The 20,695-nt window shown below is 35.7% G+C and overlaps 2 protein-coding genes across 2 annotated transcripts in view; one reads left to right on the top strand and one right to left on the bottom strand.

The window, feature by feature from the left end:
* The first annotated feature begins 418 nt into the window (after positions 1 to 418).
* Positions 419 to 5,427, top strand: ERMN (ermin). Its single transcript, XM_019727179.3, has 3 exons — positions 419 to 787; positions 1,432 to 1,524; positions 4,760 to 5,427. The coding sequence occupies exons 1-3, from the start codon at positions 559 to 561 to the stop codon at positions 5,284 to 5,286; spliced, it is 849 nt and encodes a 282-aa protein (XP_019582738.2). The 5' UTR covers positions 419 to 558; the 3' UTR covers positions 5,287 to 5,427.
* Positions 5,428 to 12,399: 6,972 nt separating this feature from the next.
* Positions 12,400 to 20,695, bottom strand: part of GALNT5 (polypeptide N-acetylgalactosaminyltransferase 5) — a 42,060-nt gene continuing 33,764 nt past the window's right edge. Inside the window, exons 8-10 of the mRNA XM_019727177.3 lie at positions 19,539 to 19,619; positions 15,871 to 16,032; positions 12,400 to 12,969 (exon numbers count right to left, since the gene is read on the bottom strand). Of these exons, the coding sequence (XP_019582736.3) occupies positions 12,829 to 12,969; positions 15,871 to 16,032; positions 19,539 to 19,619 (384 nt within the window). The 3' untranslated portion in view covers positions 12,400 to 12,828. The remainder of the gene's footprint in view (positions 12,970 to 15,870; positions 16,033 to 19,538; positions 19,620 to 20,695) is intronic.

Here is a 20,695-nt window from a genome sequence, read left to right as displayed (position 1 = left end):
AATAGCTTAGGTTTTACTTGAACAAAATCTGTTTTGAAATGTTAAGCTGGTTATGCAGAACTAATATGCCTCAAGGTAGTCATTCTCTCTGGATTAAAGCTGTGGAACAATTGTGGCTCCTGTTACAAGGAAAATGACAAAGGGCCATTATGAAAAGGGACAAAAATCTCTTTTCCCAGAGGGGGACTGACAAGCTGAAAGTCCCCCTCTACAGGCTAACACAAAAGCCTGATTGCCTCAGATTGTTTGTTTATGTAAATCAAAATGCTGCCATTAATTCTGCAAGGAGGACGGCTAAGCAACAAAGAAGGTGGTGATTGGCCCGATTCTTGTTCATGGGCTGGTGGCAAATCTGACAAATCCTATTGCTTTTGTTCTAAGCTCTATCTGGGCACCTTTAGGGAAATAAGCTTGTTACTAAGTATTAAAGTCAATCATTTGTATTCTTAGAGTGGGAGTTGGAACTATAGGACTTGAAGACAAGAGAGCATATCTTACCAAAGATCTGTTCACTCACTTTCCCCAAAGCTCTCTCTAAATTGGACTCAAGTGTTCATCATGACAGATGTTCCAGGGACATTCAGTCAGGTTGAGTGTAATGGGGATACACCACCTGAAAATGGTCAACAACCAATCACTAAAGCCAGTGATGTGGATGACACCCCACCATTCTACCAGATAGAACCTAGTCTTGAAGATTTACCCACAGAAGGAAATCAGAAGAAAAGTGGAAAATTACAAGGGAACATGATGCTCAACTGGTCCATGGATAAGAAAAGTCTAAAAGGTAAAACATTTTTCTTCTCTTCAGTTTGCTTGATTTGATTTATAAACTCAGAATCTTTTGATAAACTTATGATAGGAATGAGCTCTATATCCTCCCACCCCTGTTCCTGCTCAAATGTGACCTCTTATTCTACTACAGAGCATAAAGACTAAACTTCTGCCTCGGGTCAAATACAGGCTTATTTATTTGATAGCTCTGTGACCACAGCGACATTCCTATTCTCCTAAAGACTTAGTTTTCTCAGTAGAAGAAAACGGAATAATAGTACCAACATTTGTAGGGTTGTTGCAAGGGTTACTAAGTAAATGTTGGTTAAATGTTAGCTACTGTTATTTATTATTATTATTATGAATAGCCTCTTTATCATTTGAGCAAAAGGAATTCAAAATTTCAACTTTTCCTCCTAAATATATATGAAAGTATCTGAATTCATGGTTCCATACCTTATATAGGTATTAAAGAAGAGTTACCATTATATTTATAAATAAAAGGAACCAATGAAAAATGAGCTGGGAGAGTGAGTTATTTTTAGTGATCATAATTAAACATCAAAGAATCTATCTAGTTAGAGTCTAAATTGATAATTTATTTAACCTTGAATTACTTAAATATTAAAATAGTAATCTTGTTGGTTTTTTTACCAGAAAAACCAGAAGAAAATCTCTTTATTGTTCATAAGGCTATCACAGATCTTTCTCTACAAGAAACAAGTGTTGATGAAATGACATTCAGAGAAGGTAAGAGGAATCTCTGTATTATACACAGAAATTATTTGACTGGATGTGGATGACAGTTTTTGCATGGGATGTGCTTGAGTGTGGTGTTGAAAGAGTTATTCAGGCAATGCCTTTAAATGCTCAAAGCTGCTATATATAGGCAAGTAAAGAAGTCGACTATTTGTGGGTTCCACCTTAGAAAGTACTCTAGAAGCTTCCAGAATGAGACTACATGGATTGGTGTAACTGATTGACACATTTTGACCTGACTATATATTTGCCTCTTAATAAGTTAGTCCACTGAATCAACTTTTCTTCTTGATTTATTGTCTCCAAATCTGTGCGATATGTAAATGTTTCAAAAATGGGTTTATTCTAAATGTTTACCATTGATATATAACTTAAAATAATCTTATAAATTTATTTGATCTATAAAAAAATTCTAGGCCTCTGACGCAAGCACAAAATGGTTACCAAATTCTTCTCAAAAAATCTCCCAGGTGATGAAGTTAATTTTTAATTGTGTTGTTTCAGAAAATGGGAGAATAAAACGAACACTGACTTTTAAGTGACTATATTATATTTCAAATAAACTCAAGAGACTAAGAGATGCACAATCTTTTAGACTTCTCCAAGGAGACATTATCATTCAAGTGATTTCCAAAGAAAGTGAAGGATAAAAATCAATTAATCATTTAATGCCTCTCTTGCAGCCATAAACATCTTATCTGAAAATTGAAGTCAACTTGTTAGACCTAAGCAATTTAGTTTAGTTAGGAGATTAACTGGAAAAATATTTAAGAGATTGTTGGTTGAAATATTAGAACATCACATAAAATAGTAGATATCAAGGAAGACATGAATATAATTGAATTTCCTGTGTGGTTCCACTTTGCCTTAACAACACTCAGGCTGTCTGCTGACCCTATGCAGTAGTCCACTGTGTAGACAGTTAAGGAAGACAATAGAAAGCAACAGCCATTGTCAGATTTCTTACAGTATCACAAATAATTTATAAGACTGAAGCCCCTATGAAATGAACTAACTAACCTCTTTGCCCTAGTCTTTCTGCTTCCAATGTAGCAAGCTCTCAGACGCAGGGGTCTCAATCTTCCATCTAGAGTCCCTTTCAAATTTCTAAATCAGGAAGTCCAATGGAGACAAGAGTTTTCTAGGATCTTTCTTTTTTTTCTTTTCTTTTCTTTTTCTTTCTTTCTTTCTTTCCTTTTTCTTTCTTTCTTTTATTTTTTTTTACCAAATAGAGAATGAGAGCAGTTTGGATTTCTAAAGTAGATGGTCTCAGGGTGAATTTTCCCTGAATGACTTCTGTTGTTTGGTGGAATGTATGTTTTCCTATAGTCTAGAGGTCCACATGTTGTTGTCTTGTACTTTTACAATGGCAAAGAGTCTCCAGAGAGAATACTCCTGGGTTGAAAAATAGGAAGATGTTAAAAATATTTAGGAAAAACTATAATTTAAATTCAAGAATTGATTTCATACATGAAAACTCCATACCCCAGTTATGAATATGAGCAAAAATATCCGTTTCTTTGGTTCTTGCAGAAAAAAAAAAAGGAAACAAAATAAAGCTCAAGATGATAGCAAACATTCTAATACATATTAATTTATAATATAAAGTACATTGACTAGGCACCAATGACCTGATGGGAGCTGTGTACAACTATATAGAAGTGATAATCCATCTTTATTTCTATTTCTTTTTGTAAGTTTACGATCTGATTCCTATAGTCGGGAAAATCAAAATAAAAAGAATGAAAAATCTTTGATTGAAATGAACTTGTGAGCATCTTTCAGTGAAAGTAGAAAATTGTGGAAGGGATGAACAAGGAGGAACATTATCTCTCACTCTAATTTAAGATTGTTATGGTGCTGAAAGGGAATAGAGAACCCAGGCCTGACAAGGGACACAACCCAGACAATATTTCTGAATCATGGGTATTACAGATTGAAGCTTCCTACAGAAGTCTTCTAGGGGTGAAATCCCAGAGAACAACCTCTTCTCTCTTATAATTAATTCCTTTTAGGGAGCTCAATAAATACTGTTGAGGATATGCTGTTACCATATTTCCCTGAAAATAAGACCTAGCTGGACAATCAGCTATAATGCATCTTTTGGAGCAAAAATTAATATAAGACCCCGGTATATAATTATATTTATATTTATATTTATATATATTATATTATATTATATTATATTATATTATATTATATTATATTATATTATATTATGGATATTATATATTATACATATTATATTATATTATAGTATAGTAAAATAAGACCGGGTCTAATATTAATTTTTGCTCCAAAAGATACATTAGAGCTAATTGTCCGGCTAGGTCTTATTTTTGGGGAAACACGGTATGATCTGTTTGCAAAGTGAAATTTGCAATGAATTAAGCCTTTTAAAAGTCACTACGTGGTACCAAACAATTTGAGTTAATTAATTGTCATTTGGGACATGTCTAAAACTGTAGGCTAATCTAGTACTATGTAGATATGATATTATTTTTAAATCTTGACTGTCTAGGAATTAGTGGCAGATATTAGTTTATATTGTGTGTACTGTGGTGGGCCTGGTGCTTTAGTTAGCCCAGCTCATGACTCCTGACCATCTGTGGTCCCCTGCTCCTCCTTCTACACATGATACATTAGGACAATTTTGAAAAGCACGGTGACAAATACTGCCTGTGCTACTCTGAGCATGACCAGATGTGGAAGTCATTGTTGGAAGGAAGCCTTTTTTTCCTGTGAGATATTTTTATAATTTTCCTTGAGGAACGTGTGTGTGTGTGTGTGTGTGTGTGTGTGTGTGTGTAAAATATAGGTCCAAATATTTATTTTGTATATATCCACCCATGAGAGGCTAGACAAGATTTTAAGAAGTGTGTTTCAGGGAATACCAGTCTCTCTAGGTACTGTAGTCCACAACAACAAAAAATCCACAGTCAAATGAGGTTGAGTTGACTTTCTTGGAGATTTACAATATTCGTTAGCATTTTAAAGGCTTGGATAAATTCTGAAGAAGCTTACTTCTCTGTGTTTACTGCAGTATTTTCCAAACTAATTTGATGGTGCAACCTACTTTATTGTGTAAAACATATTAGTAACCCACAGAATAATATCCCATAAAACATATGCAGGGGACTAATTGTCCAGACAAGTAATTTGGAGGATAACATCTGAGTATTTTGGAATCTCTGCACATCTCAACTACCAATTGATTTTGCTACAGGGCATCAGTGGGAGAGGATTCCTCTGAGCAGCAGTAACCAGGAAATAAGTAGACACAAGGAAAGGATTGCTGAACAACCTCTAGAAGAAAGAGAAGATGAGGGTAGGAAGAACAAAGCTTATCAGGCAACTGAGATTGAATGGTTGGGATTTCGAAAACCTAGCCAAGTTGATGTGTTGCATTCTAAAGATGACGAGGAGCAAGAGGTCTGGGATGAAGAAATTAACAATGATGATGATGATGACGACGATTGCAATGATGATGAAGATGAAGTTCGAGTGATAGAATTTAAGAAAAAAAATGAAAAGTGTTCTCACCTAAAAGAGGAAGGTGATGCAAGTGAGGACTCCGCACTGAGCAGCCCCAGTTCCCAACCTGTGACCCCTGATGAGCAGCCAACCTTCGGGAAGAAGAGTGATATCTCCAGAAGTTCCTATTCAAGATACAATACAATATCCTATCGGAAAATCAGGAAGGGGAATACCAAGCAAAGAATTGATGAATTCGAGTCTATGATGCATTTATAAACTAACTGAATCTGAGAAGTTTTCATGTCCACTAAAGCAAAAGCTAATTCTATTTTCCTGAGATGCATCTTTGTATGCCTTATCTGAGTTATCCCTTCTAAGGCTGTGGAAGCTTACTCTCTGTCTCACTGTAGAATAATGTGGAAATAACCCTAGACAGAATTCAGTCTGGTAACCTCAAATCAAAACCTTTAGATTGATTCTTGGACATTTACTTCCTAAAACTTCACTAATATGACATTATCGATAAGCACTAAACAGCCAGAACCCCTGGGGAATCTGGCATGATTTAGCTTTAGAAGGAGCAGAGCTGGGAAATGTAATCATGAAATGAAAGATACCTATTTGAAATCATTCCAATATTTCTTTTGGGGTCTTTCTTTCTGTACCTTGAGGGTGATAAAAAGTCTGTTGTTAAATCTTTCTTACTTTTAAACATGATTTTATAGAGTCTGTCAATAAACTTTTTAAAATACTCTGCCTTTCCTGTTATCTTCAAAAAAGATTTTAAGTGGTTTTCCTTGGCATTTACAGAGTGAAAATTCTGTATAGGCCTCCTTCCTTCGTGGTACCATCACTGAATTTTGTCACTAGGGGGGCTGAGCAATTGTCAGTCAGGAGAATTCTGTTTACTAAATGTTGGATTTATGCTCTCAAGATGAATTAAATCCATTGTGAGGTTGATGCAGGGAGGGGCTAGGAGATTGGTGGACAATGTATTGGATAGTTTTATTTCTGTGACTTCAAAGAAAATCTTGTCTAGCACAGTTAAAGTCATTAAGAATGAAAATGACAGCTTTAACACATTTTAAGAAACTGCCCCTATTATTACACTCTTTTATTAACAATATCTCAGAATAATTTTCTTTCCTTAGAAACCTGAGACAACTCTAATCATAACTGTATTAGTTACTATGAAAATGGAAATAATTATCTTAGAATATTTTCAAAGTAGATTGTGAGCTCATATTTTTAGTGAGAAAGCTCTGATAGTTGTTGGGAATATATAATTTACTGGACCTCAGCCCAAATGAAGATGCTTAAAATTGTGCTTGTGGAGTTTCACTCAAATCAATGTGTCAAATAACGTATTGAATATTTATGAAAAGGGAGAGTCTATATTTATATAGTCTTCATAGCTCCATAATTTTTCATTTCTTGCTTCCATATATATTATCCTGAACTTTCTGTCACTACAGATAAACATTTTTTTGGCTGTGCAAATAAAAAGACAATTCTTTATTGTCTGAATGTAATACAGTCTTCATTGTACTATTCAACCCTTTGTTTATTTCTTTTTCATTTTGTAAAAATACCCTGGGTTAGCCTTTCTTAGATTATTGTTTATTTATGTGTAACAAATCCCACACATTCTTTCATTCTTCCTGGTCATGTGTTTCCATAGGATCATATACTATTATTTAGTATTTACAGGACTCAGTTTTGAATTTGAGATTTAAGTGATCCTTTTATTTTTTCAAACAGATATTTTGCAACCTGACCATCTAAAATTCTGCCACCCTTTATCTGTAGAACCTATAGATTTCATTCTTGACAATGCAAGTTTTCAGAATAAAGCCCGGGAAATCAGGTCTTTATTGATAAACTGAGGTAGAAGTTTGATGCACTAGGATAATTTGCTGTTTATGTAGATCATCTAAATCTTTCCATCTGGACAAACTTTTTATTCTTTTTTTTCCCCCTGGGTCACTGATGACCCCTACAATTTTCTGCTTAACTTCAAAGCACAGTATTGTGTTATCCATTATGGAATAGGACCATATTGTTAACCTACCATCAACAGAGTCTGTGCTTTGAATTATTCTGCAGAGGTTTGAATTCCTATGGAACTTGAGTAAGGTCAATGGTCTCTGGCCATGTGACGTGGTCAAGCAACTAGCTCTTATGGGGCACCAGCATACAGTAATCCTGGTCTTTTATTTACTTGGGTTAGTACTTTCAGTACATGTTCAATTGGAGAATGGACATTTAAGTTTTTCAAAGTGAAATAAAAGTCTTACCAAAAAAGAAAAAAGAAAAAAAGAAAAGAAAAGAAATATGTTTGACCATATGAGAAAGTCTTCTTTTAAAGCCTAAACTTTCATTGCTCTGTTTAAACAAAAGGTCTATAAAAAATAAGGTCAAAAGTTACAGCAAACATTTACCCATATTAAAATATCAGACAGTAACATAATAAATATGAATACCAAAACATGTACACAGCTCATGAAGCATGTGAAATGACTAGACCATACAATCAACATAATAAACACAATGACATGGGTAGAAATCAGAAGCAGAAACCACTCAGATACTTGTGAAACTCCAAATCAAATATGATGTCTCATAACTAACTGCCAATTTCAGGGAGTTTTGGAAATGAATGTAGAAAGTAATTTGAATTTTTACTTAGAAACTTAAAAATCAAGTGGTAACATATTTGATTCCTTCTTTATAATAACTTCAGTTGGTCAGAGGCAGAAACACTGGATACTAAAAAAAATTCAAATTGATACCAAATTCCTTTATATTCCATAGTTTTAATCTAGTTTTTCCATTAACAAATGTTTTCATGTAATCAAAAACAAAATTCACTAATTACTATTTTGACCTTTGACTTGTTTTAATGTCTGCTTCTTAGAGCTAATGTCCACTTCTTATAGTATAAAACTAGCAACATTTGGGCAGCTGTTTGAAGGAGAAAAATTAAGATATGTGCATAATCCTAACCTGAATAACAAGCATTTTGATTATTTAGAATTTGGTTACTCCTTTCAAATATGGCAAACAATACCCAGAGTGAAAATCCACCTGAGATACTTTTGTCCAGAAGACCAGGTGCAGACAAAGCTATGCATTTGAGAGTTAAAAATACACAAAAATATTTCTTAATTTTATTTGTAAGTAGAAACTCTTGGTTTTACTTTCTCCCAATTCGAAGCACAAAATATAGAGATTCATATTATACATATAAATGAATATATATGTATATAGGTATATACCCTTATATACCTATATACACATATATTTACAAAGACCTGTATGTTTTTGAATGGTCAAGTAAAGAAAATCTATTCATGCTATCAAAAATTTTAGCTTCAACATCTAATATAAAGATTTCACTCATATAGATATTTGTGACCAATATCCTTAAATGGGCAAATATCTACATCAATAATAAAATAGAAAGCCTCTGTTTTGAAAGAAATTATATGTTACTTATTTGATGATAACTATCAGCATTAGGAAATCAGCATATTAGAAGTTGCTCTATTTGTTGGAAAATGAGAATTTCATGCTTGTTTTTTCAAAGCAAAGACTCACATAAACTTGCAGAGACCCTAACTGGAAAGGTAACTATTAATCAAACCATTAGGTTGAAAACAGAGGCATTAAATCTGCTTAGTGAGATTTTTTTGTCTTTTTCCTTTCTTTTACACACAGGCACCACCAAAACCTGAAATACCATCCATTAAACCTCATCAGGTGTACATAATACTTTACATGGCTTATTCAAACCTGTTCATGAGATGGCTGTTTACCAAAAATAAGTATTTTCTACATTACCTTTGTTTAGTGTTCGTTTTCTCATTGCAAGACACTTTCACTTATAGCAATGGTTGAGTAACCTACGCAAAATTTGTTGCAAAAGCACTACAGTGACAATCTATATAATGAAGTGAAAGTTACAAGTCTTGGTTTGTGTTTTAAATTAAAGGATTCCTCAATTTTTTCACTTCCCATCTCTGTTCAAATTGAGAAATCTGTCAGCTTTGATTAATGGTTGGGGGAAAAAAAGAGTTGGTAATATTATTCACAGAAAAACAATCTCTCTATGTCTGCTTCTCACTCTTATATTTGTTCCAGGAAAAGGAAAAGAATGTATATGGCACTAAGTCAAGAAGATAGACCACTGCAAAGCATGTGGGGATAGTTATCCTTAAGCCTGCAGTTCAGTTGTTTAACTGAGAGGGGTGCAGCTTCTATTTCCTGTCTATACAACATCCAAGAGAGAAACCAAAGAAGTTTAACTCCACAATGAAGGGATTTTAACTGAGCTCACCGAGCTGATTGCCCTACATAAAAAAAACACACAAAAAAAACCCAAAAACAAACAAAAAAACAAAAACAAAAAAACACACAACTATATATATGAATCATGGCAGCATGATATAGTGAAAGAGACTCTTCTTTCCTTCCTTCCTTCCTTCCTTCCTTCCTTCCTTCCTTCCTTCCTTCCTTCCTTCCTTCCTTCCTTTCCTGCCACATATAATAGAAACTGGGTTTTATCTGTTACTAGTTGGATAACGTTAGACAATCCCTCTCAGCCGTCCTCTTATCTGCATACTGAAGAAATTGAGACCCATCTCACTGAGTTGTGTATGACAGTGAGATAGAATGCAAAAAGTGCTGAGCACATTGTAGTTACTCAAAGATAATTAATTCCCATCTATTTTCCTTTTACTCCTTGTAATTTCCTTGTTTTTATCCAAGATATTGGGGCCTTCATCTGAGGCATAACTTCTTTCCTGTGTTTGAATATAGAAGTTAAATTAAAGATGTTAAAACAAATAAAGAAGGTGCTGTCTGGTGTACCTCAACCTCTTTTTCTTGCATGACAGCACCTTGAAAATCCTTCTAAGCCATTCAAGAAATCAAGGTTGACTGGGAAAATTGAATTCATACAGTATAATTGGAATCTCTGCTCCTCTACAATCCCTAAGGTGGTATTAGAAGCAAGGTGTTTTAATATCTAAGAGAATGTTTCCAAATTAGTGTGGTGAAGCTAACAGTACATTGTAATCATGGCACATGGTGGTTTTTGGCCCGGTGAATGACAGCTGATTGAATGTCAGCAAGCAAAATCGAGCAAATTTGATGCTGGTGATAAAACATGGTTGTACCAACAACAGCTGTGTCATCCTTTGTGGGGAGTAGGGTGGAAGCTCTGGGTAATTGTTGAAAAAGATTTAAAAAAATGTAAAACCAAAAGGCTCAGATGCATTCAGATGGGTTTGGTGAGTTAGTATTGATCAAATAAGCCCTGTAAAATATTATCAAAACTAAGCTTGTGTTTAAGGTAAGATGTATAGGCATTTTTTTTTTTTTTAAGAAAGGCAATAAGTTAAGATAATCCAGGGAAAACTCTGAAGTCCCCAATAACACAGCCCCCTACTGAAAAATTCAGGGCTGATAAGGACCCTAATGTGTCCCATGCAAGGGTTTCTCATTAGAATTACCAGAAGACCTTGTAGCATATATAACTGTGTTACTGTCTTCTGCAAACAAAATTTAGAGGGCAATGCTTAAAACAATGTTGGTAGTATATTTCACAATTAATCAATACTGTTAAGGTTAGGCCTATAAGATTCCTCACTAGTGATAAGTTACGTCTTCGTGTAACTGAGCAAATACATGCTAAAAGCTGTTTTTAAAATTCTACCCAAGAACAAACATGTGATGTATGAAAACAATCCTTTGTTATGTTGTTAATACAAATTCAAATATAGCTTCATGTAATAATTATTTCAAGGTAAAATCAGGAAGAGCGTGCACTGACCAGACTGTAGAAGGTTTTATTGAGGAAAACATTCACATTTCTTCCACTAATGTACCCGAAGTTAAGTGTATTCAAAACATATTTCTTCTTTTTCTGAACAAAGTTGAAGTTTTTGGTGGAAACTTTTGGGAAAATAACCTTACAAAATTTTTCAGTTACAGGAAGAATTGCAAGAGGCACCCAGCTTATTCAGTGTGGTCAGCAATTCAATTAGGCATTTGGCAACTGACTTGTGTTTTATCCTCCACATGGCTCTGTTTTGAAAAGAATGATCTCATTTTCTAATCATTCTCTTATCTCATCTTCAAAGTCAATTATTTGGAAAACAAACTTAAATGTGATGCAAATATGCAAAACTGTCTCTCCTTCCAATTTTCAGTTATTTCTCTGCTTGTGTGTAATTAATTGAGAGTTAAAAATAAATTTGAAATAGGAAGTCAGAACAAAAGATACCCACTTTTATCATCAGCTCAACTGAACAGGGTTTTTTTGTTTGTTTGTTTGTTTGTTTTTAATATTGTCAAGAGTGTAGCATGGTTATCCTCCAGAGACCCAAACTCAGCAAAAAGGTTTCTGCATCTCTTTCATAGAAATGCTGTGAAACAGATTTGTTTGGGGCAGTGGCCTGAGGCAACACAATGACTGTGTCTCTGAAGACGCAAATTCTGATCCTGATTGTCCCACGCACTGGGCTGGGAGTTTTAGGCAGGTGATGTGTCAATTTTCTTACTAAAATGAATGTAAAAGAGTTGGATTTCTAAGATCTCCTCTGATAGTCCCAATTATTGTCATACCTAATTAGGGACTTGATTTAGTTCAAAGAAATATTGGACCTTTCCCCACATTTACCAGTGTTGTCATTAGGTCCACATCTAGGACTTTATTAATTTTCCCCTTATAGAGGTGCCAGCTCCCCTTTCTTTTGGGGCCAAGTCTAGGGCAATTTTTTCTTACCTCTCTTCCACACAGTTGCTTACCTCATTCTTTTCCCTTTTCATTGTGTTTCCTTCACTTTATGTCTAGTTTGAAATCTTTAGAGCCCTTTTTTAACATACTTCATCCCTGTGAATGCTGCTAAATCAGGTAGTATTTTATGTTAAGGAACTTTTTTCAGTGCTCTATTTCTGCTTTATTCGTTTCAACGCCCCTTATTTAGTCCTGCGTTAGAGTATGTTTAATGATTAAATGTATTTTGGGTCACTACAGTGTGTTGTGATCAGCCTCTTTAATTTTGCCTTGTTTCTTTTTTAACCTCCACATACGTCTGTGACCATTTTTTTAAGTATAGTTTTAAAAGCACAGAATGAACTGAAACAATGTCCACATCTAGAACTGAACAAGCATTTGACGTCCTCACTTAAAAAAAAAAAATTCCACAGACTCAGTTTGGTAAAAAGTATTATGCAGTGACCTAGATCAAAACTCTGCCATCAAGGGGTATTATATCAATACTATTTCACATTGGAAGGTAAACGCGCATGTAGTCTGGAGGGATTTCACCAAGGTGAGGGCTGTGTGTTTACAAGGTTTCCTAGCCATAGGAACGCAAGCCATTTCTTTCTTTATTTTTATTTTTTTGGATGAAAAAGTACTAAAGAAAACACCAGGTGCACACTGATTTTAACCTACTTGGGGGCCAAAATAGCTGGTTATTATCAAACTCAATCATCATGAGCATCATTGTACTTCCCCAAGTACTTCTGTCTTCATTTTCAGGCACGGGGAACTTACAGGCTGAGTTTGAGCACAGGGCAGTCAGCAGGCAATTCAAAAGGCCGCCTAGAGCTGCTGAAGGACTCCAGTCTGATGATGGACTGTTTCCCTGAGTTAACTTTTGATACCTGGAATATTGTGACTTTTCAAATCTTCCATTCAATGTTGTTAATTTTGAAAATTTAAACTACCCTGGGGAAATGCAGTCACCAAGTTCACTATCATTTTCACAGTGTCTAATGAGTTTACTAGATAACAACTGTTCCTCTTCATTCTTCAAAATACTTTTCAAATTTCCACTTTTGATATGGCTTCTTTGGGTCACAAGCAGCAACTTTCAGGGTCTTCTGAGACAAATTTCCTTCCAGGCATAACAACTGATGATAGTTTCCAAAAACAATGTGATTCACCTGGAGAGAAAGGGGATCTAGCAATGAGCCACAGACTGATTTTTGACAACTGAGTAAAGAAGTGGCAACCAATAAAAGAAAAGAGAGATGTTTATATTTTTGATTCTTTAGGAATTATCCTGAACTGAATGAATAACATACACAAAGGCTTTGGACTTTATTAAGTTTGTCTCTATCTCAAGCTAAATCCTCATACACAAAAGATAAATTTTCTGATCGTGTAGCTGATTACTACATTATTTAAAGAAAATAATTCCAGATGGCATTTACTATATTTGATGGATGATGGCTCCCTCACTGACGGTAAAGAAAAAACACACAAATAGTGAATTAGTTAATTTCTTAATTAAGTACATGACTTAGAATGCAAATTTGGAATATAAAGTGCTAGAAATGATGTATTTTATTTATGATCTCCCTCCCATAATCGGTGAGTACATAATTCCTGATGTCCAGAAAATTCAGATGTAATTAGGAAAAATATCAACGGTGTTTCAGATGTTCTATTATTACTTAATGTTCATTGATATCCTAGAAATGGTCAATAACCTACTTGCTCAGGGCTTTATAGTTTTTTCACTTATCAAACTTGCCAATTACCCAGGACTATGACAAAGATAATTATATATATATATATATGTAATACTTTTTAAAATTTTCAAATGTGTGACTTCATAATAATTTATTTTACAGATGCTGCTACAAAAACCCTTGTAGAACTTTGGAACTATGATGCTTGAGTATGTTCAAGGTTTTGTAAAGGAGTTGTCCTTGAGCAAATTCATTCTTGATTATCTGCAATGTTCGGCTGGTGGATTGTAAATAGGTAACTAAATAACTCGTCCCCAACCTAAGGACACTTGATGTAAGAACTAGTGGTGGAGGGGCATTCCATGACCCAAATCCTCAAAGCCACCTATGAAACTCTTTCCTTTTAGGTGGGCAAAATCCAGAACATTTGGGAAGGGCTGACCTAGAGAATATCTTTTAAATGCTGATTTAGAAATGTATAATTTTAATACTTCATTCATATCCAGGGTCAAGCTCACTATTACCCTTCCTCCTTCCATGAAGCTAACAACTCGTAATGCTTTCTAAAAGGAAAGACATACTTCTGACATTCCTAGTTTTATTCTTCATTTCTCTTGTTTTTAAGACTTACGTGTTTTGGGGGACTTAGAAGGTTTAGTGTGATAACTACCAAAATACTGCAAAAGGAAGAAAGAAAATTGTCAAGATATTCATCGCCATGAAATCTAGCAGTATGAAAAGGGGAACCCAAGACAGAAGGCAATTCTGTAACATGTTACAAAGTCACAAGCACAAACAAGGTAGGGAAACAGCTTTTTAATGTTTGCCTTCTTAATTACATCACATCCTTTACAAATCGGCTTACCATTTAGGGTGACCAAAATTGGGTCTATATAAAAATCAACTAACTAAGTCTTAAATTCTCAATGAGGACAACCCAGTTTGTAAATAAGCCTATGTGATTTAATAACTGCCTGCTCATTTCACCAGCCTGAAATCTTTTCCATTCTCAGATTTACTTCTGGAGGTAAGGACTGTGTTCTCATTCTCATATTCTCTCTTGCTCTCCTCTTTCGTTTCGCTCTTCCTCTCCCTCTCCCTCCTTTTCTTTCTTTCCTTCCCTCCCTCTGTCCTTTAGCACGGGGTTAAGGGAGTAGAAGGTAAGATGTAATTTATTTCATAGACGTTTATGGATTTTCCCAACACTATATAACATAAAATTAGCCCAGTATACACTAGTAATTCCTATTTTTTTCTGAATTACTCAATAATAAACTTTATCACTAAAGAGAAAATGTGTCCAGATGGAATTGAAATATAACAGAAAAGATCTAAAGGGAAAAAAGACTAGAGAATATGTGGCTCAGGCCCTCATTTTGACCCTGGGCAGGAAGAAAAATAACCTGAAGAGTATAGTCACTGGTTGTGCCTCAAAAAGATGGAGGCATTCCCAAGAAAAAGTGTGCTTACTTTGGAGCCATCTCTGAGCAAAATAATGGTCTCCATAAACTCAATGCACTTAGTGGATTGGTGGCTACCTCCTAATGAGACAGAAAATTTGGGAAGGCAGTCCTGACATTATTTCTGTTACCCTAAGATCCTATACAATGCTTATGACTTTGTACCTTGTTAAAATAGAATTAGGAAAAATCAAGAGGACTTTGAGTGAATAGGGTAGAACAGGGGTGTTCTGGTGATAAATATTAACCACTGGACCTCTGGAAAAACACCTCTTGATTTGTAGCATGGATGTAAATAATTCCATCAGGGCTGGTTTCAAATTACAAAGCAGTATCACTGAATGTGAAGTTGGCAAGAGCTGAATACAACTAGCTCCTACAACTGGTGGGAGCTGGCTTTAGTAACCCTGGAGAGCCCGGGTCTCTGGAAGCCAGAGGGCATGAGAAAATATCTCCTTGTATGGAAAGGAGGCAGAATGTGGAACCAGATTCACATTAAAATGCAGGGCTTATTGAAAACACTGCTTCTAGCATTCCCCATATATTGTCCCTATAAGCTTTTCTGGTAACTAATGAGAACAAATTCTAGGCTATAAGCCTGACTTTTGGCATTGTTAATTGACTAAAGCAAACGACTTTTGGAAACATAGATGATGATAGCAATATAACCAAGAGAATATGGTGACTTCCATTTAAAATAATTGATTTGAGATAAATTTTATAAAAGAAAAAAAAAGACTTGACCATTTATAAAGATATCTGTTTATCTCTGTATGAACTTTCACACTGCCTCTATTGTCACAAACACACTTAAAGCTTCTGATTGAGGAAGCTGACAATGAGTGTTTCATGTCACATTTAGTTGAAAGTTGGATCTGTGGTAAAGAAGAGGTATAAATATTTTGCTTACCAGTTCTGAATGAAAGACTGATGTTGATTTATGCAGCCATTTTAGCCTTTTGTTTCTGTTATCACAAGGGTACAGCCTTAGGTCTCCCTTATCAGGGACGGGAAACAAGCACCATTCTCCATGTTTAATAAGTCTTAACCAGGTATAATTAAACTGTTGAAACTGTGGAAGAAATGAATAAGGAAAACATCACTTCAAGCAGCAAACACAAGCAAGGGCTTTATCAAACATTTTTGTTAGCAAAGGTTAAAAATATAGGCACTCCGGTTGGATGTTTTGTATTCAAATCCTGGTACTCCCACTTTCAATTCTGATGGCATAGCATATGATTTATCCTGTCCAATCTCATTTATCTCATTTTTAAGTTGGATAGCAATAGTGTCTATCTCCGAGGATTGGATATTGACTGTCAGGTGTTTAGCACTCAGTAAGCCCTCAATAAATGTTAGTTGCAATGATACAAATGATTTAGTAAAGTTAGTACATAGCTACAAATGGAGGTCACTTCAGGTGTTCTGGATCCCCGACAACTGTGGTGCTTGGAGCATTGGAACATTCAAACCACCACAGGATTTTATCCTCGGGCCACTGGGGCTCCTGGCAGATCCAAGACATAGTCCTAAATTACCTTGGTGGAAATTATTATGCTTCTTTGTTTGAGACTATCTAGATAGACAATTGGACTCTTAGAGGTTTTGTTTCATTGTAGGAAAGGCTAACAGTCTTTCTTTGCTGATAGCACGAGGAATGAGGTTGCTGCTGTGTGAACATTCCCCAGTTCCTAGGAACTGTTCTTGGAGAAGTCCAGTTTCTGGGAGTTGCCAATGTCTAGGATAAATATCAATTCAGGTAATGGAATCATGTTTTCAACTTTTATAAATATTTTCTCCAGTTGTTTACAACTCAGTACTATCTGCCTGGTCAATTTATCCTAAGGCTCTCATCTGTGGGACATGTGTTGTTTTGCACCAATGTAAACATATTAGAAAAAAATAGACCACTGGTAAAAATCTGTCCAAATGCCTCTATGTAATGCATCATTTGTAATGTCACTGAGATTTAACTTAGATTATCAAGTACGTCATTGAGTTAGACCTCTCCACTGAAAGGGTATGCCTGGAGCATCCTCAGCATCACCTAAGAGCTAGTTGGAAATGCTGAGTCTCTGCCCCTCTGTGGATGTGTTGAATCAGAATCTGCATTGTAACAACCTCCCCAGGTGATTTGTGTGTATATCGAATTTTGAGAATGTGGAAGAGAAAAGGGTTTTTTTGAAAAAAATTTTTTTTAATTTAGTTTATTTATTTTTAATTAAAGTTTATTAGGGTGACAATTGTTAGTAAAGTTACATAGATTTCAGGTGTACAATTCTGTAATACATCATCTATAAATCCCATTGTGTGTTCACCACCCAGAGTCACTTCTCTTTCCATCACCATATTTTATTCCCCTTTACCCTCATCTGAAAAAAGGGTTCTGTGGAGAATAACACACAGGGTGATGCCATAAATTCTTAACAGGGCAGGTCATGGTGGATATTCACTCCCCAGGCAAATTTCTTATTTAGTAAAAGGCTTGTCTTTGCCTTAAGCAAGCCCTGTCCATTGCTTGTGTGTATTTAGGTTAACACAGCTTTGAAATGCCCCCTTTCAGATCCCTTCTTCTACCTGGTAATACAGGACCGGGCTTTCAGACCCCTTCTTCGAATGCAAGAGAGCACGTAAGTTGAACTATCCTGTAATTCAGTCTTTGCTTTGCTTTCTCCCACCCTTATGTAATCTTCTTTGCATTTACTTCTTAATTTCAAATGCATAAAACAAACTACAAAACTGTTATTCTCCAGAACATTTGAGATCTTATTCCCTGGCATATGTCATCAGTTGGGCTCAAGTAAACTCATAACAATTTTCTACAGGTTTGGACATTTCTTAAATTGACAAGAAGCATGGATGTATGTCATAGCATGAGGAACTATACTTTGTAGCTACTAAGAGAAACTAGGTGTTACCTTGCAAAAGGATATCTCAACTTGTTGAAAAGTTAACTAGAGAAAATTTTAAGCAAGGAGAAAGATAGGGCTTGATGGTTCAATCCTAGGGTTTTATTCCTTTTGAGGTTTTTGTTTTGTTTTTAGATAAATGCTGTAGTCACTGGCTTGATGTTGTCTCATTAATTCTAGCAAGAATAAGTTAACTTCCTCCATGTTCCTTTACTTTTTATTACTCAAATAAACCACACAGAGAAGACGCTAAAACGGTGTAATAAGACAAAAAGGGAGATGGACATTTGTGGAAGGCAGGGACTGCATAATTTATACCTTTCTCTCCTAGTATCCTAGTATCCACTCGAGAGACTGTGGTTATTGAGACCAGACCTTGGATTTTCAGATAAAGTACTGGTTAATCAGGCACAGAAAGTCACTAAATGATGAGTCTTTAAGGATAGCATTATTTTATATTTTACTTTAATATAATTTGCACTAATTGTGGTTTTGTTTTACAATTTATTACTTTCTTTCTTCTTTGACTTGTTAACATGTGCCAGTTAATTCTTTCAATTGATTTTTGACACTTTCTCTTTCCTCTATCTCCTCTCTTTCTTAATTAAGAAAAAGTTCCATTAGCCTCAAGTTTAAAATCCACTGCTGAATTATAGCAACAGAAATGACAAAATGCCTTCTCTTCTAGTATCAGCTTTGAATTAAGGGGTAGGGATGAGATGTGCTTGAAAATATAAACAATATCTCCAATTTGAAGCAAAGAAGCAAGATTTGGTAAGCGTATTATCATCAAAAAATAATTTCTCTACCAAAGAGTAGTCTACAATTTTAGGGGGCTCAATTCTACTTTTGAAGCGATGTTCCTATGAGTCTTATTTGGCAATCAAACTGGTAACTGAACGTACAGAATGCAAAGGGGTAGGGAACACGTGTAGCAGAGGAGATGCCATCACTCAGAGCTCACCGCCAGCGCTCGAGAGTCCCTGCTCCGTTCTCCCCAGCCTACTTCTTCCCCTAACCACTGTGTTCTGAGTCTGTGGGCATTTGCTGCAGGGTTTTTCACCATAGATCATGGATTATGCAATTTGCATTACCTCCTTAAGATGTAGAAGAATAGGGCAGGGGATAGGGAGGGTAAAATTTCTCCCTGAGATTAATTATTTAAAACTATGTTTTGTCTTTTTTCTTTATTATTTAATCTTCATATGTAATGCGTTATTTTTTCATTTTTTGTCTTTATTGTTATAGCAGTGAATGTTTCTGGAGCATAAGTGTTATGTATTTCTCTACATGCTTCATAGGTATTAGCTAATTTGATCCTCACGCCAGCTTTAGAGTAGGCACTATTATCAGTGCCATTTACCTAAGTGTTAAGAAACTTATAAAGGTAACACACATTTGTAAGTTATGGAGCCAGAACTATGTCCCTGGTGGGTTGACTTCAGGACCCACACCTTTTCTCCCTTAGTCACTGTCATTACATTGAGTGGTGGACTCTCTTACCGTCAACCTTATGATGATAGAGAAATTTAGAAATTCATGATTGTTTCTACAGGCAAAAATGAATTTCTCAAGTGAGTGATGAATGTGTCATACCTTACACCTCTCAACTACACCTGTACCATCACCTGCAGCTGCTATGAGAAAGAAAAACCCTAGCTCTGCATACCTTGCTGCTTCCGTCACAGTCTTCCAGAATGGCTGTGGTGTTTTTAACGGAAATGCATTTCCCCAAGGCCACGTTAATAAGCTAGGAAGCAAAATAGAAGATATGCATTAAGAAACAAATATTTTAAAGTAGAACAAGATATTCAGAAAGCACAGAATATAAACCTACAATAAGGTTAAAAGATAGTTAATAGCTTAGCAGTACTTAGCACTCTAAGATTTTACTGGTTGCTATCTCTAACAGAGACATAATGTAATCTTGCTAAAGTACAGCTTCAATCTGTCAATTTAGACCTGTGATTCAGGCACAGAGCTAACAAACAGAAGCTTTTAATTAACCCTTGCCTGGAATGCTGAATAGGGAATGAGCAAAAGGTGAAATGAAAAGCAGTTATTTTCTTGGCTCAGGTTTGTCTGATGCATACATTAAAAGTCAATGCACATATTTGCAATTTAATCAAACCAACGGTTCCAGGCTCTGTAGCCTGGTTGACCCTGCCAAGCTATTTGACTGCTTAGGCACTGATTCATAGATAAATTGAGTCCTTCAAGAACAGCAGATTATAGCTGATTCCCTGTCAGAATCTTCCTAATGACTCAGGCAAGCTACAATTCATTACAGGAAAGTCACGAAAGCTAATACAGAGCCAAGCTTAAAGGCACATCCTGGCAGGCCCCCAGGTTTTTAATGGATTTGCAGGGTCAAATATGGAGGCAGCTTTCTATAAGTCACTATTTAATGCAGAAAAATGTTCATTCCCTTGCCCTCTTTGACATCCTGGGCAGGGCTAACGAGATGGTGGGTTAATAGTGCAATTCTGACTTCTCGGATTTCTAAAGAGCTGTGCAGAGCCAAGTCTACACTTGGGAAAGCCTCCTGAGCTGGTAGACAGTGAAGTCTTAGTTGCCAGGGACACTATGAGTGCCCCTCTCTGTTCTGCGGTGCTGAACACAGAGGTCTAATTCTGGGGTGCTTATGATGCAGGCTGTGTAGCTCACACAGTTTCCAGCCTTCATAACATGGTGCTCAGTGCATTGGTCCCCATTTTTACATGCATAGCTTAGCTGGCAGTAAGGGGTATCTTCAGGGACCAGAAACGTAGGGGGTGGGGAACACCCTAAAAGCAAGTGGTTACACTACAAATATTGGTAAGAAGA

Source organism: Rhinolophus sinicus, chromosome 17 (assembly GCF_057876585.1).
Source record: "Rhinolophus sinicus isolate RSI-liver-muscle chromosome 17, RSI-T2T, whole genome shotgun sequence".
Taxonomy (NCBI): Eukaryota; Metazoa; Chordata; class Mammalia; order Chiroptera; family Rhinolophidae; genus Rhinolophus; species Rhinolophus sinicus.
This window is presented reverse-complemented; position numbering and strand designations above follow the sequence as displayed.

What these genes read in the sequence shown, in the direction of transcription:
- ERMN (XM_019727179.3), top strand. Translation starts at nt 559, where the DNA reads ATGACAGATGTTCCAGGGACATTCAGTCAGGTTGAGTGTAATGGGGAT. An exon ending in GGATAAGAAAAGTCTAAAAG is followed by an intron (nt 788 to 1,431) that starts GTAAAACATTTT and finishes TTTTTTTACCAG; the next exon opens with AAAAACCAGAAGAAAATCTC. An exon ending in TGAAATGACATTCAGAGAAG is followed by an intron (nt 1,525 to 4,759) that starts GTAAGAGGAATC and finishes ATTTTGCTACAG; the next exon opens with GGCATCAGTGGGAGAGGATT.